Here is a 23,337-nt window from a genome sequence, read left to right on the forward strand (position 1 = left end):
TATTTAATTAGTTTAAAAGTACAGTTAGTCCTCACTTAATGACCGTTTGTTTAGTGAAGGTTCAGACTTATGATGGTGCTGAAAAAACCAACTTACAACCAGTGCTCACACTTACGACTGTCACAGCATTCCCGTAGTCACTTGATCATGATTTGGGCATTTGCCAACCGGTTTGTATTTTGACTGTTGAGCATCCGTGGTCCCATGATCGCCATTTTCAACCTTCCCGGCTGGCTTCTGGCAAACAAAATCAGTGGGGAACCACGTGATTTGCTTAACAACCATGTGGTTGCTTAACGACTGTGGTAATTCGCTTAATAGCCACCACAAAAAGGTCATAAAATCAGGTTGGTTTCATTTAATAACCACTTCACTTAGCAACCAAAATTCTGGTCTCAGTAGTGGTTGTTAAGCGAGGACTATCTGTATTTTAATAAACAGTATTCCAGCTGTTCCCTTAATCCATTTTAAACTTCCTTAGTTCCACTCTTGGCAAACTTTTTGCTTTTAATTCTTTTTCAATCCATATAATTATTTCTTTACTTTTTACTTTAATCCTTTGGGCTGGAGGTACACTCACTGGGTGGTGTAAGTGTTCTACTGTGGTGGATTTCAGTAATGCTGCTGGCTCTCAGGCAGGAAGGAGCACATTCCAAGGAGGAGGGCAAGATAAAAGAAGACACAGTCCCGGATTGGAATGTCGGAGAACTAAGAGGTTCAGAATAGCCCCGCCCTAGAGCCTTCCCAGGTTATTTCCCCTTAGGTTAGGTAGAGTAACTTTAGTCTGGCAAGATTCTGTCTATATGGTATAAGCAAATAAAGAACTGAAGTTTGGTTGAACAGATTCTTTGAGGTTCTTGAGTTGGGCCTGACATCTGCTGGTCTGAAGATCTCTATATCTTTCAAACTTTTTCCCACTCTAATATGCTCTAGAAAATGGAGTGGGCAAACTTTGTGACCTTTAAGCAGGTTCCTTCCTCAGCTTCCGGTGCTCTACCTGCAAGTCACCCACAGGGTCCCACCAGATCCTGTGGGTTTACTCATGAGGAGCTGTCTTCTAGAGCACAGGTGGGCGATCTCACGGCTTCTCCTCGTCTGGAAAAGCTTCACAGGTCTGCGCTTGCTGCCCAGCTGCCAATCTCCACCTCAGCGTTGTCCCCACGATGCAAAGGCATGTTAGTCCATCATTTCTCCACCTGGAAAGCCCCATGTCAATATATTTTCTAATATCCAGATTATTTGGTGGGGGAGGAATAAAGCTGGAGATCTTAATCCCCATATTTCATTTCAAATTACATAGGAAAAGTAACAGTTGGATATTGTCCAACTCAGCCTGCTTTTTATACTCTTTTGTGCTGGCTGTTTCTATCATTCTTTCCAAAGCAATCAACTGCATCCTATTTTTTCTCCTTTGGTCTACATAAATTTAATATGTAAATTTGTACACTTAAGAGAGCACTTAATAAAGAAATATATGTAGTCTGCATTAGAAGGAAAACATTACTTCAAAATAAAGTGATAAATAATTAACCATCCATTATAAATTAAAATGCTAAAAAATCAGCAATAAGCATTTTTTCTGCAAAGGACTACTTTACATTCAATTCAACTTATATATACTGTGTATCCTTTATTCTTTAAAACTCCATTGTCTGTCTTTTAGAGGGTCCAATAAAAAGACAAAGAAAAATAAATCTAAATTGAAATCAATTGGATTGAATGAAATTCTAGTGAGAGAAATGAAAAAAACATTAAGCATGTATATAACTCTTCCCATTGTATTGTATCATATACTGTATATGTTTATACCAACTTTTACCACTCTCATAATGCCTTCCAAAGCAGTTTATACAAACACATACGCACATGCTTTAAAATATCTTTAATTATGTCTATATGACCTTGAAAGAGAAGTCTTCTGTCACCAAGATTTTCATGATGGTTAAAGGGAAGGACTTCATAAGTTTTAACAAAATTGCCACCATGATGAGGGGGTTTTGGTTGTTGTTTTCTATAGATATAGAGAGAATTAATTCTCAAGAGAACATCCTGCTCCCCATTCCTTCCTTGAGTGAGCTCCAACAATGGTCCAAAGGGGAATGGCTACTCAGGAACACCAATTAAATATCCACTATATGTTATTAATTAAATTTACCTTTATTTTTTCTCTCTCTCTAGAGTAATTAAATATGAGTTTTCTCATCCAAGGTGACTTCCACTATGAACTGATTTTATATCACTGGTAGATTGTAAATTTGAACAGGGCTCCTACTGGTCTTGATTTCATTCCAAAATTCAATTGGAATTTTAGCTTTCATATTGATCACTCAACAGTTTCAAAGGGATCAGTAACATCTGATGCAAACATCTGAACATTCAGATTTACTGTAGCTGTGGAGTGACTCAATCCAAAATGAACTATAGCAGATCTTATGGAGCTTCCTCTCAAGATAAGTGAAATGTCTCAAAGACTTTCCTTACTTATGAATATGTTTTTCCAGGGATCAAGGGATTTGTTATAAGCACCATCATATTCTGCCATGAAAATATGATATGCATGGCATTTGTAGACAATGGCTACTCATATTTAGCAGCAAATGATGCACAGAGCATTAATTTCTGGAGAGCAAAATATTCAAATGTCATACTTTTTGGTGGAAAAAATGGCGTACTTATAATTTGAGATGACATTGGGAAGCATTTGTGAACATTTTGGAGAAAATTTGGGGGCTGAATTCAGTAATAAATTAGGAATACTTCCCAGGCTTAGATTTTAAACTGGAAAATGATTCATTATAATTTTCACCCTTTACTTTGAGATGAGTATTATTTATTTTATTTTTATTTATTTATTTTCTATTCTGCCTTTATTATTTTTATAAATAACTCAAGGCGATGAACATACTAAATACTCCTTCTTCCTCCTATTTTCCCCACAACAACAACAACCCTGTGAGGTGAGTTGGGCTGAGAGAGAGAGCGACTGGCCCAAGGTTGCCCAGCTGGCTTTCTTCCTAAAGTGGGACTAGAACTCACAGACTCCGGGTTTCTAGCCCGTTGCCTTAACCAGTAGACCAAACTGATCCATGAAGTTGGGAAGTAACCTGGTGATATTCTTAAGGCTTTGTGGTGATTATGTCTTGGAAATACATAGAATACATAGTATCCTATCAGTTCCTTTAAAGACAAGAATCATATGGTTCTGAAGACCAGGGTAGTTGAAAATGCCTTATCAAACGGATGGATGGATAAATAATATGTGATATGAGGAAATAAAAAGGTTTTCCAAGGGAAAAAAATAGTTACATATATTTCCATAAGATAAAGAGAGGTACTGTCCTAACAGTCAGAAATCACGCTGAGATGAGGAGTAGGTCTCTAGTGTTTATTACTGCTACATTAAACAGAATCCTAACAAACTGAAGCAGTGTGGGAAAAACCCAGACAGATAAACCCCGAAAGTTAAGGCGGGTCTGATCTGTGTCTCTTTGAAAGGCTGCTTAACTCCTCAGTACTACGCATGCGTTTTCCCCCCTGGATGGGGGCCCCCTCCTGCTCGCCATCAGTACTCATGACAGGTACTGGTGAAACAAAAAGAAAAAAGAAAAGAAAACTGAACCACATTCCTAGATCAATTACGTGAACCTAGCATTTTAACTAGAGATCGACAACTTTAATTAAAATCCTTGTATTGCGCTAATAACTTTACATGTTCATCTTATTGATTTCAGCTATTTCCCATTTCTCTCCCACTTGGTAGATTTATAATTCTGTGTAATGGAGAATTAAAGAAAACATTTACAGTGATTAATTACACGCAACTGTGTAACCAAACTAAGTAATCCAACCATTCCTACCACTTTCATAAATGTACCTGGAGACCAGTGAGAAGGCAGACTAAGAGGTATCAGTTTCCATTTTCTGCCATTCCCATGGCACTGGAGAACAGACAGATTTAAATACCATGTAAGTTACTTCAAATAGTTATGATCTGGCCCATAGTGTGCATCAGCAGGGCACTTGTGATTGTTATGTGATCGTTAATGCATAGGCACAGCACATCTATCTTATAACACAGAAAGGTTTTTGGTGTGTGTGTGTGTGTGTGTGTGTATAGAGAGAGAGAGCGTGCACAATTCTGAGTAATAAGTTACTACTACTTTTTGTTGATATTATTATTATCATTATTATTATTTCTATTTAGGCACCACCTGACTCCAGAACAATTCTGGGTGGCTCACAACGTAACAGAATAAAATACAATATGAATGAGGGAAAATATATATATATAAATAAAGGACAAGTGAAAATAGAGAACAAAATGGTGAAACCGTCGAACAGCAAAGAAAACATCTGCAAACACCTTATTCTTGCATTCTAGGCAAGGCTAAATAGGACCCAGGTAGCAGGAGAGAATTTGAGCAGTAAAATGTCAAAATACAGAAAGTAGATTTAGCTGTTTTAGGAACCGAAGGATTACTGGAATAGCAGTTGTTCATTCTACCAAAGACTGGATGCCCGGGTGCTCCCAAAGAAAAGCCTAAGCAGGATGTTGAAAGGAGACTCACTAATAGTGAGTATTACTGTTGCCATTGCTGGCACAATTCTCAGAGATTAACAAAATAGCTGGGAGAACAGAGATGGATGTACATGCCAGCGTTTTTGTAAAAAAAAATTGTCCTAGCCAAGAAGTAAGTCAAAATGTATAAATCGCAGTGGTTGGCCATGCTAATAATCTATATTAATGTTCTGAAACACTTTCATGATGAGGAGAACTCTGCCAGTTGATGCCAAGCAGCAAACATTTAATAGGTAGAACTCTTACAAAGAAGATAAGTGATAAAATGATTCTTAGGTGTAGTCATTTTCATCTGAATTTCAAGACAAGCAAGTGAGAACTTTCCAAGAGCGTTCTCAGGGAGTGCTAACAAAGTCAAGATGGCAGCCACAAAGATGCGATTGAAGCTCTGCCTGTTTTTATGTGCTACACGTGGCTGCCATCTTGACTGCAGATACCCCTGGGACTTCCTATCTTAACCGAATTGTAAATGAACCCCATAGGAACAGAAACAAACCCTTACAGAACAAGAGGAAAGGATTCAGGTTAATTCATAAGTACAAACATTAATTGTGAGGTTTCTAATAAGAATGCTCTTCTGTTATCTTTTAAACCTGACTTCTAGGGATAGGAATAAACAGATACTCTGAATTTTATTCAAAAGATGCATTTCTATGAGATGAGTTATTTAAAAAGCCTTGTTGCAGTTAAATGTTGTTATATGTTATTGTATATGTCTGTGCCTTCCATTTTTAATATATAAAATTGTATCAGTGTGAATTTAGCTCTCATGTTTACTTCCCTAATGATATTTGCTCACTGTACTTGTATCTGTACCCCTACCCCTATATTTATCAATATGTCATAAGAGCCAATTACATATTTTGAATGTCATAAAACTTGTAACTGAAATCTGCTTTTCTGGGATTTTATCTGATGTGAATCAATATCTTGTGTAATGTATTAAACTATAGTGACAAAAATGCTGATTTTATCTCAGAAGAGATACAGGGTCTGCCCAGAGGATTTATAGTCTCTTTCTAGCCTTCAACTTGTTTGTCAGAAAGTAAGTTCCACTAAATTCAGTGGGTCATGCTTCCAAACAAATGTGCTTAAAACTGAACACTGATTTTCATTTTATGTCTTGCAAATGAGAGGCAGCAACAAATAACCCAAAAAATCTGACCACAGGGAGCTTAACTAAGTGGCCTAGCCTTACATCCTAGTTATGCCAAAAAAAAAAAAAAAAACTCAGAAGCAAAGGGAAGAGGCTAACTAAAACTTTAAACTGAAGTAAGGTCTATGATTAGTTGCTTTTTATTTGAGGTTTTTATGACCATACAGTTCAGGACAAACTCTAAACTCAGAATGGAAGCAGAATAAAGAAGCTACTAGGCTGAATGAAAGGGGACCTAAATGCTTGAATGAGATAGCTGACTGATCATCTGAGCCCAGTTCAGCTGTTTGATTTGAGTTTTAAAGCCACATATACTTGAAAATCCTTATCCTAGTGAGTGTTCCATTTAGTATCTAATCTAAGATTTGCAGATGACTCTGGAAACATGGCATACCAAATGGCATACCAATTAAATAAACTGATTTTTGGAAGCAGGTGAAAGTATTCTTACTGCATCAGGTTTTGATAATTTAACTTGGAAGCCATTTTTAGACTACAATTTGTATGGATTTTTACCACAACCAAATTTGGATTTTTTCCTACTTAAATTCTTAATATTTTTATAGGATCTCTTAAATTAGGACAGACTTTTAAAAGTACGGACAGAATTTATTGCAATTTAGAGTTTAATTTTATGATTGCTACTGTGCTGTCCACTGTTCATCATATTTGACTTCTGTTTAGAGGTTAATAGCAATTTTCAGGTTTTTAAAACAATGCAATATACTTACTTAAATACAATCACTTAATGAAATATTGTAAAATAATAATTTTTATGTGTTATGAGTTTACTTATAAATCTTGTTTATTCAGTGGTTGTCTTTTTATTAATTTTGTCTTTTTTCCTTTTCTTTTTATGTATTATTTCTTAAAATGTTTATTAAAATAACTTAAAAGATTCATGAAAGTGATTAGCTATGATTTTAGAAATTGTACACTAGAGGAGACTAAAGATTCTAGGCAGAAAAGGAAAAGGAAAAGTGAAAACTTGCCTTTGATTTTGGTTAGTATGGGGATTTACAAAATGACACAAAATGTTATAACATTTGAAATACTCCAGAAGATTTTTGAAGAATGGGGTCAGAAATTAACAGCTACAATGTCAGCAATGATGTCTGCCTCTATGGATAAACCGTGTCCAAAAGATGTTAATGAAGGAATGACAGATCTGAAACAAATTTTGCCTGATGTAGAAATATTAGAACCAGAAATATTGGATGATAAAAAAAAGTGTGGATTATAAGACAGAGAAGGCAGTTAAAGTGGAAATAAAAATGACAAGCCAAGAGAATCACCCAGATAAGGATTTTCTATTAGATACACAAAAGAAGTTGGTTACAGCTTTGAAAATTAATGTGGAAATACAAATGATAAACCAAGAGAATGACTTGGATAAGACTTTTTATTGGATTTACAAAAGAGGTTTGCTAAGCCTCAAAGAAGCCCTTTGGGATGGGAAAAAAGAAAAATTGAAGAGAGACCAAATCCCACAACAACATCTGAATGAATTAAAGATCAAGATCATTAGAAGTAAAGGAAGAAATATAAAGTTGGTTTGTTTGACCAAGATTAAAATAAGACATGTTTTCTATAAAGACTTTTTGCTGACCCCAAGACTGAAAAGTTGATGATTTATGGATTTGCATATAGATAAGGAATGGGTTATGGGAAGAAGAGATATTTGTTTGTAACCTTATGGATTGGAAGTCACTTCTTTATATATTTCTTTTTCTTTTTCTTTCCTTGCACTTTTTATTCATTCTATCTCTCTCTGTGTGTGGTTTGCATTTGGTTTTACTATTGTAATTAAAATCTTCAAGTTATTTTTTAAAAATGCATAACAGAATAACATTCTGCTATTTGGGAATGTGTTTCAATATGAGAAGGAGCTGGTCTAGTCAATGGACTGTACAGATATCTGTGGTATAAGGAAAAAAAAGATAAACATTGGAAAGAACATATTATAAGACAAATTTTGATAAGAACATGGAACTGCTTAAAATCAATAATAAGTCCAGCAATTTCACCACTAGCCTCACCTTCAAATGCTTTCTATTTTGAGGATACAGCAAGAAAACTGTAATTACATATGCAGATATGGTGTATTTAGATTCTAGGTATAAAGACACAGCAAGAATTATCCAATGAGGGCAGGAATTTACCATGGTTGATGTATTTACAAATTGCTGGAAGAATAAAAAGTGATCTTGGGAAAGAATGAGGGAGTTAAAGAAAGATGACAGAATTTGAAACACTTCTGCAGAATGAAGACCATCTATTAGGATGTACATATATAAACTGTTGTTAGAATATGACACAGAGACAGAATAGACCAAAACTTGTATGATAAAGTGGATGCAAAATTTTAAAGAAATAATAACAATACAACAATGGAAAGTATAATGGGAAAAAAATCAGTAAAATTTACTGCAAGTTATAACCTAAGGAAAAATTGGTATAAAGTGTTTTACGTATGGCACATAACTCCATTAATAACTACAAAAATAGGTAAATCATATAACAAAACATGCTGGAAATGCCATAAGGAAGGAACATTTTATCGTATGTAGAAGTTATGTAAAAAAAGTTAAAAGTACTAGAAAGAAGTACATAGTGTTACCTAAAAAAAATTCTAAAAATAAAAATTGAATTAAAACCTCAAATGTTTCTACTACTTGTTGTTCCAGAACATATAAACAAGAAATAACACATTTTTTAAAGATACATGTCGATGTCTGTAAAAGCAAATCTGGCACAACATTGGAAAAGGGACTATTTGCTGCCAGTACCAGACTGGGAAACCAAACTTGGAGAATACGCAGCAACAGCAAAACTAACGTTACATATATTCACAACAGAAGCTTAACCGAATTCAAGCAAGAATGGCACCTGCATATATCATATCTCACATAACAGAGCAAGACATTTAGAGTAGGATTTCTAAGCGGAGAGAGAAAGAAGTTGAAAGGACCCAAACAGAAGTCAAAAACACTTTCGAATATGTTTATTCCAGTTAATAATCAGGGTATAATGGGAGAGAAGAGTTCAATTTGCATGCAAATAATTTTCTTTTTTTTATATTGATAGTCACTTTTTTCTTTAAATAAAGAATTTATCAGAAGAAAGTGTCTACCTCTCTGTGGTACAAATATTGGAAAAGTTGATCCATCTCGTAAGTGCCTGTATATGTATGATTAGATTAGAAGATATCTAATACCTTCATTATACCATCACAGATCCATGTGGAACGTGGCAGTATATAAAGTAAATAAATGCATTTCAATATCATTTTAATGAACTCCCCCATGAACCCCAGCGTTAATGATAAGCAGTTTGGTTAGATCCCCACGTCTACATTTTCTCCCATTTTACTTGAAAAGATGTTTGCTGTAGTGCTCACCATTTTTCTGCCAGGTCATCAACTAATTGGTACCTGCAGAAAAGCCCCTCATCAGTTCTTGCTGCCCTGTGTTTTCTCAGACTGAGTCCCATTTGCAGCCTATGCCGTGGTTCCTGTTCTGATCTATGTGCGCTTCTTCTGCCCTCTCTAGTAACGAAGGTGGTGTGTGCGGAGCAGTGCGATGGCCGATGCTACGGGCGTTCTGTCAGCGAATGCTGTCATCGAGAATGTGCAGGAGGCTGTTCCGGACCCAAAGACACAGACTGCTTTGTAGGTTTCAGCTGTCTTTCTTTCATCCCACATGGCTCATTCTGGTATTTTACTCCAAGAAATTTGTAAACATGCTTTGGACTTTAATTATACTGCACATAGAGTGAAAGATATCTGCCAGACAAGTTAGCATTCATATTTTCCCATTACGTTCCTGTTACTTACCAACTTATTTTGCCCATTAAAACATTTACAAGATTTGCAACTAGAGATTTGGAGCCATTTATATGCTAATTGGTGAGAATTTCATCTTAAGTGAAAATGCATTATTTACTTGCCTAAAATTAACAGTCATAGATGTGGGCACTTCATTCCAACCTTTGATTTTAAACAAAACAAAACGCGCACACAATGCACACATCAGAAAATAACTTCCATCATGTTTCCCTGAGAACAGTCCATAACATTTTCTACCTAAGTAGTATAGAAGCCAACTTCCATTTCTTTTTTGGTGGACTGTCTTCTATCTGAGACCGCTTCTGGTGGCAGCCCAAAGCTATCAGGAGGGAAGCACTGCTGTACTTGCATCCATGTTTCCGATGTTTGGGCTCATTAGGGCAGTTATATGGTGGGGACAGCAACCCTCTTCTCATTTCCCTGGTGGGCTTCCTAAGAAGACATTCTCTTTTTCAGTCTTCACACGGAAGTCCTCTGCTGTGAAATGGAGTATTAGGTATTGAGAGAATGTAAGACATATAAAATATATGAGAATCCTGTCATTTTATGTTATTGTTGGCCACGTCTTCCTAAAATACATTTTACGTGTGAGTTTTTGAGTAAAAAAGGTCATGTCTACTATAGCATTGTAACATTTTACTCTTCCTCTGGTCAATTTCTTTTGTAGCCCTTAATAAAATGCAGCTGCTTTCATTCTAGCAGTTTCCTTAAAAAAATGTTTATAATTCATTGCAAGTGTGGGGTTTTTTGCCTGCAAAGGGAGCATAAAATATTAACCACCACCACAATAATAATAATTAAACTATTTTTGGCAACATTTGGAAGTGGAAAACCAATTGAGTACGCATTTGAGAAATTGGAATTCGGAACCTCTCAGAGGAGGAAAATAATAGAGTGTTCCACAGCTAAAGTTAAAGCGAAAGATCAAATTCAAATATGGATTTGCAGATGTATAGCACAGAAGAGTTGGGGCTTCAATTGCAGAGCATAAATTTGGGGATAGTTTCAGCAAATGATATTCAGAGCAGAATCAAACACTGATAGAAATTAATATCTTTCACTAAGAGCTGCCATTCACTGGCATCACTTTATCCCACAGCTTGAACACTGTTTCACTCTCCCAACAAATACTTGGTTGAAATTAGGATTGAAAAAACATGGAAGAATGAGTAATATGTCACTTCGGTTATTGTAAGGTTTGTGGCTGGGGGTGGTGATAGTGGAGGAATTTACCACCCCTCCATATATAAAAGGGGCGCATGGATGGGTGCAGCTTGATTTCAGCCTCAGAAAGACTGCCTGAGCGAAGGGAAAGAAACACTCAGCCCCAGCCTTGCAGCTTTCACTCAACTGTTGCCCCAAATGGAATGGAGCTGAACCTGAACGAAAGCATCTAAAATGAGGAACCAGAGAGAGATGAGCAGGGGCAGTTCTCTTCCTTTTGCCATGATGTGTTTATTTAACATTATTTTAAAGCTGTCCTTAAAGGTAAAAACCTTGTTGTGAAAACCTAAAAGTTAAATGGGATGAGATGGTAGGGAAAAAATGGGAGTTCATCAGGTAGGTGTTGTAAAGTGTTAAAAGTGTGCATGTATTCCCCACAAGACAAATAGTTTCAGGAACTGATTCAGCATTGTTAGGTCTGTACAACTGTTTGGAGGAAGCACTGAATCCTAACCTTCTCCCAGTGATAGTTCCCTGATCGTGGCTCAGCAGTGCCTTGGCATCTGTACTTTTTCAGGCCAGGAGAGCTCCAGTTCTAGGCATTCTATTTCCCACTGGGTTTGGCCCAAATAGCCCAGCCTTGTGCCTGAACTGTTCACAGATCTGAATAAACAAGTGGAGTTTCTTCTTGAGCCCAGAGCAGGCAGATCTTACAGTGATCTTGGTTTTCCTTGTCTCTTGAACCTGGAAAAGACAACAAAGCAGCATTTGACAACAGGCAAGAGATAGATCCTGGGCCGTTGCTGGATCCTTTGGCTCCAGCTCAGAAGCTGAAGGGGCTCTCAAATATAGGTTCAACTTGGAAAAAAACGCTTTGTAGCCATAAACTTAAAAAAACATTTTTTTTTTTATTTTTTCATTATGCAGTTACTGTGCAATTTGTTGCAATGACAAATTTATTATTGTCTGGAAAGACAATAATAGATAAAAATAATGGAATTAGTTGACAGAAATAAGTGAATTATGTTATGTATTAATTAACAATATTTCAACAGAATGAAGTAAGAGATGTTCTAACAAGGGCTGCTTTCTTTAACCTGTTATACGGTGCTGTGCAAATTGCTAGATAAGGTACTCATCTGTCTTTCCCCATGTGTGCTGGTAGGTATGTGTTTACGTGAGCACTCTTGAAAGCAAAGAAGTGTCTATCTCCGCAGCTTTACGGTTTCAGCAGATTTGCTCACTAAGAGAGTCCTCACAGAACAGTGAGATTCAAAATTAAGCTGGATCTAAATAGGCTTCCAACTTTTTTTGCACTTTCATCACAGCTTGACATTTAGTCTTGCTAACTTAAAATGTCTTCCATCATAGCATTTTTGCTTTTGCCAAATGTTGTCTGTTGTCCATCTAAACAGACATTTACCTTTTGCATATGAAGTTGATAGAGGTGTTGCTCTCTTCTCTGGATTCCTTATAGTTCTTTCTACCCAGAGTTGCTAAAAACCAAACAAGCTTTTCCTACAGTTGTAGTCAGATTTTACTAAGGATAATGTCAGTTCATTAAATGCCAATGAAAACTCTGAGAACAGTGCAATTTCTTCACTTTCAGGCTTGTATGAATTTTAATGACAGTGGGGCCTGTGTCACCCAATGCCCACAGACTTCAGTCTACAATCCTGCCACATTCCAGATGGAAACCAACCGAGATGGCAAATATACTTATGGTGCTTTTTGTGTCAAAAAGTGCCCACGTAAGTAATAGCAGGGGTGTTTTTCTCTCAGTGAAGCACTATTCTTTTAAAGTTCCATTATCCATACGGAAGAAATCACTGTAGCCAAGTTAAATATGAAATTGTAGTATTAATTCAACCAATGGTTTTATTTTGAATGTCTAACTTATTCCAAGAGTAGCATTGTTGGGGGCTGACATTGTAATAAGACCTTTTGCTTGAGAACTAAAAATCTGTGTTAAATATTATGGGTTTCATAGTCAAAATTTCAGGTTACTTCCATCCAATAACTTACATTAACTACATGACAGAGGTCAAATTTGGAGCTCATTCTAACATTTCCTTTTCTTCAAAAGGTCTCATTTTTCTTTTCTGTTAAATATAAGTGAAAATTACATTTATGTTTGCCCTTTTCTTGGAATTCAGGGGTGCAATCTGGTAATGTCAGTCATCACAATCTTATCACTGTTCAAGAGCACTCACAATTTCAGTGTTAGAATTGTCTACCCCCTTCTACATATTGGACACTTTCTAGGACTGGTGGGCTCTGAGCGTGCTGGGAATTATCCATGGAGAACCTGCAGGTGCGCTATAATAGGGATGAATCCCAGATCCTCTGTTTGTGTTCAGTTAAGGCTTTGTCTGGGCCAGGAGACAATATTGCTGGAAGTGGGATGCCACCATATGCTAGATCAGAATCAATTTGCCTCCTTGGAGATTAGGAAAACCTATCCAGTAGGGTGAGGTAAACCAGAGACTTACTCCAAAGGATTTGTTTCAGCCAAACCCTGAAATACTGTAGTGAAATCTCAGGCAGGCCCCAAGAGGAATGCAGCCAAGCATTAGCCAAGCAAGGGCATTTGACATTGAATGTGAGACGTAGAGTATGGCTTTCAGAAACTTGGACTGAATAGCTTCTGAACTAGGGGCATCAGTAACATCCTGAAAATCTCACACAGGAGGCTTTTTACCTTGGCTTGAATTGATGCATTACCTATTATGGAGACTATAGGCAAATATACTGGTCTCCCACACAACAGTCCCATGTGCTTCTGCTCAGATACAGAGATAGAGTCAGTAACCCACGTATTGCTACACTGCCCGTTGTACCCCCCATGGTGTCTGGGGTACATAAACCCAATGATCAGAAACGTTACTTTTCTTTCTGATCAAGCAATTACAATCTCCTTGTGCAAGACCTAACTTGGAGAACCGCTATAAAGGTTCCTGCAATAGCAATGGCTTGCAGAAGCCGGGTATTACCTTCTTCTTGTTATTATTTCAGAGCCTTTGTTGTTTTGTATTTTAAAATTTATATTGGTGTTTTATTGGTGTTTATGTATTTTAAATTCTGTACTTTGTTTTATTGGTCTGAGACTTTAAATTCTGAATTACTCTTAAAAATTCTCAGTGTGCTGAGAAGCCCTTTCCTCTTCCATTTTATATATCTTACTATCTTCTTTTACTGGAAGAACTCAACTGGGATCTAAACATCCTTGTATACTAGATGCAGCCATATGTAGAAATGTTAACATGTTGGGAAGATCTACTCCAACCATGGATGAGGTAATCTTTAAATTCCTCCGACCCACAAATTGCTTCTTACCATTCCAAGATGTCTCTTTACACCAGAATTACAATTTCAATTTCTGGAATGTCATATTAAATGGAACGCAGGGCAGCCAAAAAGGCAAAGATGAGGTGAGGAGGAGATAGGCGGATGGGGGAAATTGAAGTGCCCCTGCAGCTGTAATTGCTGGTGGGCTACCAAGCACCCGAATTTTGATCAGATGACCCTGGGGGTGCTGCAACGGCTGTAACTTGGGGACCGGGCGTAACTACCATTTGTTCAGTGCTGCTATAACTTCAAACACTCTCTGAACAAATGTTCATACTTTGAGGACTACCTATGTTCTGTTTCAAATTTGCCACACTGCCCGCCCAAGATGAGGAGCAATTGAGAGTAGTCTAACTTCAAGGGCTGCTCTGATGCAGGTCACTGACTCTAATACTATCCTCTCTCCACCAGTGCATGTTAGCAGACTGGCAAATCCCCAAAGGTAGATAGGCAGGCAGGCATGTAGGAAGCAGTGTGTGGGTATGGGTGTGGGTGTATCATTCACCATTTTAAGTGTGATGCCTTCATCTCCATCCAGAACATTAAGCCTCTAAGCCACATAGGTACTGTAAGTGAAGCTCTGTGGAGAATTTTGAATGGATGACAGAGCAAGTTAGAGACCAAATACTGCCTTAAAGGAATTAAAAGCCACCCTGATTTACACCATTCAGCTCTGGCTTTGGGGGTGAGGGGGGTGCCAAGTGGAGCATAGCCTCACTAAATGAGATCAGGCACTAAATTACAGAGGCTTTCCTCTTTGAAGCTGAGCTTTCTGCCCCTTTAACCAGAAGTGCAGTATTATCCCAGGATGAATATCTATCTGTTGAGTGCTTGTCTGTTATACAGCAGATACATTAACAAAGAAATGGATAGGTAATGTTGGTTACTCTATTCAAGAAAGTTGGCAGTATGAATCGGTGGGGACTGCACAATGAGGGGGACACCTGACCAACCTCTTCCTTTTTGCAAATCTCTGAAATGCACACATTCCTGGGCTTTGCCGCCAAGCATAACACATTTAAACTACTGAAGTTTTTACTCTGGCTTTCAGCCAAAAGCTATTACTTGCTTCTGTCATAGGCTAAGTATTTTTTTTTTAATCTGCTCTGAGGCAATTCCCCAAAGTGTGAATAGCCAGGTGATAATGGCCAGCCTGGACTTGATAAAATGTGTCAGTGAAACTGAACGCTTTGATTAGGCTCAGGCCTCAAAGCTAAAAAAAATGAAGATTTAGGGCAACCTTTTCCAAGCAAAACATATATGTGTTGTGTTTGTGTGTGTATATAGTGGATGTTCTGCACAGTAGGAAGTCACTAGGACTGTACAATATGTAAACTGAAAAAAAGACCCATTCTGAAACATCTTTTGGGCATCAAATCTGAAAACATTGCATAGCCCTAATACATAATACATGCTTTATTCAGCTGTGGGGAGGAGTAATTGGTTCAAGCTTGACCCTAATTTGCAGCAGTGTGATTTTTCACTGTTTTTAAAGAAGTTTAGTAAGCTTTCTAGTAGGCCAAAAATTTCGGCCCTATATGGCTTCCCCATGAGGACATGTGGATCCTAGGAAATTATGTTTGTTACACAATCTGCTTGCCAGAATAGTTTTTATGCCCAGTACATCTCCTTTAAAAAGGATTTAAAAAAAAAAGAAAAAACAGGTGGGATATTTTTCAACTTCATTTTGACAGTACATATCAAAGGTTTGTTTTATTCAATATATAAGTGAGTGGTGTCATTGAGGTGGTATAAACCTATGGACACAATCAATTCCCCTTTAACACTTCCTTTCCTGATGTTTACATTTCCAGTTTATTAACCATTTACCATCAGTTGTTTTCTGCTTTTTCAAAGATTTTTTTTACAAAATTTGAGATATTTAATCTATTGCTAAATATTTCCAGACTTTTCTGTATCCAACTATGTGAAAGAGAATCAAACACCTTTTTGTAATTAATCCAAGCCATTTATAAATTGTTTTATCTTTATCAGGGCATGCATCTATGCTTGTAGTATTTCCCAGCAATGCTTTATAAAACAAATGCTTGTTTGTTTGAAACTGCTGATTTTGTTGAAATTGATTGATTCTATATTCATATCAATTGTCTTTGAAATAACTGTGACTCATTTTAACTCTTCTGAGACATCTTTAATTATTTTAGTTCCAAGATTATATCTTTTCTGTAAATGTTGCTTGATCTTACTATTTTTCAATTTTGTTTCCTTCAAATTCTTCAGATTGTTGATATCATTTCATAATTCATTGAACTTTCTTTCCAAGTGAATTTTCTGTTTTGGTAATTGATTTTGGCGTTTTTTTTTTACAGCATTGTATCCTACCTCTGATGTTATCACTGCACTTGCTGTGCTATAAATTAGTTAATGAGTTTCAGCCAACGTGTTTGTTTCAGTATGTTCTGCTACCAAATTTGTGTCTTTCAGAATTTTGATAATTATTTTCTACTCATCGTTTTCAATGGTAGAAGCTTTTCCCTATAGCTTGAGTTATGAAAAGCAATAGCAAATAGCTTCCACCACTGAAATAGAAAATTATTTTCAATATTTTTTTCCTTTCAGTTCAGAGACCTAATGTTCAACATTCGTTTGCTCAATATTATTATTCCTTTCATCAGCATTGTTATCTGTCTTGCACGTTAATAAAATTTAATGACATTTGATTTGATTCATTCGGTGATCTTCTGTTTCATCTGTGTTGTTGTTACCAATATAATTAGCATTCTCAGATAATTTTTCCAGTTCTTGCAGTTCAGTATCTATAAAAGCTTTTGTTCTAAGGATAAATCTTTATTGCTCCATTAATTGCTGTTCACAGATTACTTAAATTTGAGTATTTATGGTTCCAAATATCAAACATTATCTTTTGAAATCCCCCAGTTTTAGGGTTTGATTAGATATAGCATTTAATGATTGCTCAATTTTCAAGTGACAATTTCCTTCACTTTGCTGGATATTCCAGTTGCCTTATATTATTATTATAATTATAATAATAATAATAATTATTATTATTACCACCACTCCTAGGTACAAAATATTGCCCACCGCTGAAGCAGTGTGAGTTTATACTTCTGTAGTTGAAAATTAAGGAGTTGGATAGTTGTAAAAATTAGACCAGGTGTAACAGCCAGTTTTATGTTTATATTACAGGGGCATTTTGCTTACTAACTGATATAAAATTGTTTCTTTGGATAAATATTATTTTGATGGTTTCATCTGAAAATTGATTGCCAGTACCTTCGCTATGGAATATCCTGCTATAGTTTTTATTTTATGTGGTGGTAAGAGTTGATAGCTTCTGATGGATATATAGCACTTCAGATATATTCCAAAATATTAGTCTCATTTAGATGGAGTTACAGTGTCAGTATGTCACAGGAAATGAAAGTTTTAAAGAATGTTAAATTGGCAATAAAGCAGTGGGAATACAGAAGAATGTGAACTTACATAACATTTCAAAAAATAAAATAGAGCATCACATGAAAAAAAGAATATGTTGAGCACTAACATAAATGTAAGCACTACCTCTTAGCTCATCCTGTCTCTTTTGAAATGGATGTTGGGGCATTCATTGTTTGCAGTGTTAGACTGATTTCTTTTCATTGTCACCCCCCCTTTTTTTAGACAACTTTGTGGTTGATATCAGCTCATGTGTACGCGCCTGTCCGAGTCCCAAGATGGAAGTAGAGGAAAATGGTATTAAGACATGCAAACCATGCACTGACATTTGTCCTAAAGGTAGGCTGCCTTTGATTAAAGATCCTGTGTGGTTCAATATATGGTAGTCTTGCAATTAGAGACCAAGCCCAAATCTGGATCAGTTTGATCATCTAAGGGTAACTGGCAATCCTGTGGAAATGTGGTTTCTCTTAGTCCACTGGTCATAGTCTTCAGTAGTTGGGGGTCTTCTGGAATCCCAGCTTCTAGGATGGAGTTGGTAGGATACAGTCTCTGGGGTAAGCCCCCAAGAAGTTGCTGCTTCATGCTCCCTTCTTCTGGGGATTGCAGTGTTCTCTCTCACTTCTCCTGTTCCTCAAGGCCAAGAAAAGGAAATGAAACCAGCACTGTGTATGCAATATTAAAGTTAGAAGATAGGGAGAGACTTTTTTTTTATCAGAAAACAAAAGTGCAAGTATGTGACCTAGCTAAACATGGTTTATGTCCCATTGTCTGTGAGGCTTATTGTGCACCTGGCAATCAGAAAATTATTTCAGCATAGAGCAGGAGGGATAGAATATAATTATGTATGATGATAACAGGAGTACTAGTGGGAAGACAATTTAAGGTGTAGAAGGGGAGATGAACTTCTTGCATTCTTGCAGCTCAAGAAATCTCTTTTTAAAGCTGACTCCCATACTTTCACACAAATTGCAAAGTACATGTGGCAAAAGATTTTATTGCTTTCCCAAGTTGTGCCTTTTCCAAAAGGGTTCAGCCCTTTTTCCAGGTTATAATTCCCTTCACCCTTCTAATGGTGCACTTTCAAGGGATTCAGCATCATTTCCCAGTCTGCCACTATCATCTCTAATTTAAACATAAGACACTCTAGAATTTCCCTCATAGTTATGGTGACCATATTTTCTTGGAAAAAATAAGGACAAGCCTGAAAAAGGGACAAATCTGAAAGAGGTTCATAAGGGTAAAAAATTTTAATTGTTTATGTTTATAACTTTGCTTTACAAAGGAAAATTCAAGAGCAAAACCAAGGAAAACTTTACAAAAATGCATATTCTAGTAAAAATATCTAAAATCAAACAGCATATGTAAATTTATTTTAAAAAGACAATTCAATTTTCATATTTTTCACATCAATGTGGAAGACTCTGCATTAAGTAGTATCATTTGTACAGTAAAAGTACTATTTGTACAGTAAAAAATGTTGACCAAAATAAAGGTGAGTTTTGGGGGAAAAAGTGAGTTTTGGGGGGAAAAGATCTAAAAGACAGCTTTCTGAAATAAAGGACTGTCCTTTATAATAAAGGATGTATGGCCACTGTACTTAAAGTTCACAGTCTTAGGATTCAGAAGCCCCCCCGCTGCCCTGAACCAGAGTAAAAGGCTGATTCTCTTCAGTAATTCTCTTGAGCAAGTGTGGGCTTCAAACTGGGTAGTTTCTCACCTTCAAGAAGGAAGTCTGAGGAGAATGTGTGGCTAACTCTCCACGTAATCCAAAACACTGCCAAGTTTCAGTCCCAGGCTGGGTGAAGAGCTGTACCCCCTTTCAAGGCAACACAAGTACATTCCCCTTTCACATCTCCCAGTATCTCCCCATATGAAGGTTAAGGGAGAAAAGGGGCAGGGCCAGCATATGTGCCCCATTCTCTGCTCAGTTTGAAGACCTCATGCATTTAGGCAAGCACATTGAGAATATTAAGGCAATATTTAAGCATTTAATCTGAGCTTTAGTTTTCAGAGGCAGGAGAAATATTCTAGTATCTAGTATCAACACACATTCAAATATTTAGTAATACTTACTGGGATGAATGATTTCTAATATGTTGCTTGAGAAACATTAACACTCATTTACCACCATATCTATTTCATCCAGTTTCTACTGAGCTGAGCATCCTAAAATTGTTCAAAGAGAACTATCAACTTTAGTAGAAAGCTGTACGTGAAAACGTTTGATTTATTTAGCTCAGAATCATGGGGATTGAATTTGTTCCTTTGCATGAGCTAGGTGTGTCCTCTGTCCATTATGAGCTTTCCCCTTGGTTAAGATACTTCTTTCAGACATCTGGTTTTCTATGAGGAGCTATGGTTGTATGCAAAAGTATAAGCACACCTGGTTAGATTGTATGCTGGCATAACCTGTTCATTGAACAAAATTAAATATGACATTTTCCTGCAAATTTGAATACACTGTTACTACTAGATGCTGTTGTTTACAGATTCAAGAACACAGTAAATATGGCAGGTGCTGAAGTTTGGACTCCCTTCCAATTGATTCATTTGTGAAGTTGTTAGTAAGACCCCCAAAAGTGATTGACTTATTAGGCCTACAATTAGCCAGGTGGAGACAATTTCACAGGGGAATAAATACTCTGACCCTTCCAACCTTTCAGATTGTGATTGTTGTTCAGTTTACTTTCTACAACCATTGGTTCCTCTAAGCCTTTGGCTCATCATTTGGAAATAAAGTTAATTCACCTTTACAAAGCAGGGGAAGGCCTTAAAATATTCTCTAAATGTTTCCACCTAGCAGTTTCAGCTATGAGAAACATGGTTAAGAAATGGAAGTTACATGTAAGTTAGGGCAAGATTCAGAAAACTAAAAGAAATCTCTGTTATAAGTGCCTGAAAACTGGTCAGATCTGCAATGGCAGAATTCACAGATCACCACAAATGAATCGCTGGAAAGTTTAGCTGACACTGGAGTAAATGTCCATAGGTCCATGGTGCAGCATTCCTTTTACAAAAATGATTTTCTCTGACCCCATCACAGAAGTCCTAAAGCAAGAATAGAAAGACCCCCAGCTGGCCACAGGAAACTGTTATTTCTGTCCAAATGGGATATTACATAAACCACAGAAAGGCTGCTCAACTTTTGTCCCTGCCATATTCACAGTTCTTTCTCTCCCTCTCTCCTTTCTTATAACTGCACATAAATACTAATGTAAGTATGCATTCAGATTTGCAGAAATATATCTAACTTTGTACTTTAACTTTGTAAATAGATTTAACTTTGCTTAGCTATCGCAATTGGGACTGGCAACTCTGTTGCTAAGTGCTGCTGGTGTTAAACAAGATTATCACATGACTGCGACTAGCAATTTCACTTCCGCGTTCTCCATTAATTCTGCTTTTTGGAAGCCGGTTGTGAAGCTTGCAAATGGTCATCACATGACCGCGGGACACTGTGACGGTTGTACATGCGAGAATTGGTCGCAAAGCTGGTGTTTTACAACCGTTGTAACTTCAAACGGTCACTTACATGAGGCAATTGGTAAGCAAGGACTACTTGTACTATATACGGATTGCTTTGCTTTTGTTCACTTTGGGATTTGTGGAAACATACAATTTGACCAACGGTGCCTAAACTGCACCGCCTACAGCTGCAACTGTATCTCTGTAAGAGGAATAATCAATTTTATGAACCGTACCTGAAGATATGAGGGATTTGGGCCCTGTAACATTCTCTTTAGAGCTATTGAGTCAAATCTTTTTTCCCTCTCTATGGGGTTGTTCTGAGGAGCAAATTCTTTTTATTGTACAAGGTCAAATAATTCATTTGATAAAATATAGGAAAAGGAATAGAGAGGAAGGCCCCAAGATTCTTAAAATGATTCTGGGTTTTTAGCAAAGAGGTTTGAAGAACTTTAAAGTTTCACCCATGTTTTTGTTGTTTTGATTATATTAATAAAGGTATCACCCAGCTGCTTTTTACAGGGCTTTGTATGTTAGTATTGCTGCACTGTGACTCTGAAAAGAATGGTTGTAGCTAGAAGGGTTCTGTAATGTGTCTCTTCGCTTCATCTGCCATGGTTTGTATCTTTGCATAACATTTCTAGTACTGTTACTATAAAAGAGCTCTTTTATAGCAATACACAGTCATGTGTGCAAGTCAAGGCACTCTGTAGTATTTCCTAACATAATTTGGATTTATGTTATAAGAGCTCAAGGCTAAACATGGATGAAATAGACAAGGGTTTTTTTTTAGATTATTTCTTTTGAAATGAAAGATGTAAGAACAAAAGATGAAGATTTATGACAGAAGCCACTGAAATATATGACTTTGAAAACCAATCTGCAATTCTTAAGCTAAGGATTTCACATCCGCTTAGAAAAATTAAACATAGCTGTTTTCTTGAATTCCCAGAACACAGAATAACTTCTTTTCTGATTCCTTTCTCACTGTCATCAGCACTTACTATTTCCTAGTTCATACAGTAATATACTTGCACAGCAACTGTCCCAGCTCACTTCTGTGATGTTACCAAATTGCCTTGGTCACTCCATTCAGTAGTGATACATGTGTCATAAGCTCCTACCTTTAGAACTTTGGGAAGATTTTCTCTCCATTTAAGTGACCTTCTACTAGAAATATAGCTGTGCTGTGACTGACCCTTATTCTGTAACGTGGGCTCCATGATCTCAGTCTTACCTATAGTAATTACCTTACCACCTCTCCCCCTCCACTAATTACAGTTCAGCCTAGGCTATCATTTATCTATGTATTCACTTATATAAAAGAACCCATATGTGTATGTGTGTGTGTGTGTATGTATGTGTATGTGTATGTGTATGTGTATATATATATATATATATATATATGATTGCATATTTTTACAAAATTGTTTATTTTTACAGCATGTGATGGCATAGGCACAGGAAGTCTGATGTATGCTCAAACTGTAGACTCCAGTAACATTGATAAATTTATCAACTGCACCAAGATCAATGGGAACTTGATCTTCCTTGTCACTGGAATTCGTGGGTGAGTGCAAAATATTATGACATGTAACACCAAAGTTTTTTTAAAAAATCCAATTACACTATGCAGTATTTCTGCCATTCAATGCTGAGATGAAGTGTCAGGCCAATTTTGTTTCTCTTGGATACTGGTGAAGTTCCATATCTAGGAGGAGCCATGTAGTGGCTTCATCCCAGCATATCCCTAATTTCATGTGTAGAAGTTGATATGGTAACATCAAAAGGAAACTTTTGACAATCGCACTTTGGCGTTAAAATAAAGACACCCCACACTACTGTCATAGTTTTGGGTTCTGCTGTGGATTTTAAGAGAAGATTGATCAAAACTATTTCAAAGTTTTTGAGTCCAGTTTGAATGAGTCAGTGTTGCTAGGAGAAATGTGTGGACCAGTTCCGAGGAAAGCAGAGAGACAACCAGAGGCATAGGGAAATGACTACATTTTGAAAACTGAACTGAAACCCATTAGAATAAAAGTAAACTTTAGAATGAGGGTGTTGCCTTATGTCAGACCAGGCAGTTTATCCATTAAATTGAAGATTGTTTGCTAAAATTAGCAAAAAGGTCTTTAACATCAGTATCATGTGCAAGAACTGGAACCGCCATCCATCCGTTCATCTACTACCTACCCACCTACCTATCTACATAATCTATGCATGTCACAGTTACCCAGACTCTTCGTGGTTCATAGTAACTAACAGCGTAAACAAGCCATTCCAATTAAAACATCCATGATAAACAAACCCCCACAAAACCATGAAAATCTTAACAAGAAAAGGTTATGAGACATGTAT

General features: G+C 36.8%; 1 protein-coding gene across 1 annotated transcript in view; it reads left to right on the forward strand.

The window, feature by feature from the left end:
- ERBB4 (erb-b2 receptor tyrosine kinase 4) overlaps positions 1 to 23,337 on the forward strand; it is a 559,265-nt gene that overhangs the window by 291,564 nt on the left and 244,364 nt on the right. The window contains exons 6-9 of the mRNA XM_063303051.1: positions 9,287 to 9,405; positions 12,356 to 12,497; positions 17,737 to 17,850; positions 22,423 to 22,549. Coding sequence (XP_063159121.1) covers positions 9,287 to 9,405; positions 12,356 to 12,497; positions 17,737 to 17,850; positions 22,423 to 22,549 — 502 coding nt within the window. The remainder of the gene's footprint in view (positions 1 to 9,286; positions 9,406 to 12,355; positions 12,498 to 17,736; positions 17,851 to 22,422; positions 22,550 to 23,337) is intronic.

This window comes from Candoia aspera, chromosome 1 (assembly GCF_035149785.1).
Source record: "Candoia aspera isolate rCanAsp1 chromosome 1, rCanAsp1.hap2, whole genome shotgun sequence".
NCBI lineage: Eukaryota > Metazoa > Chordata > Lepidosauria > Squamata > Boidae > Candoia > Candoia aspera.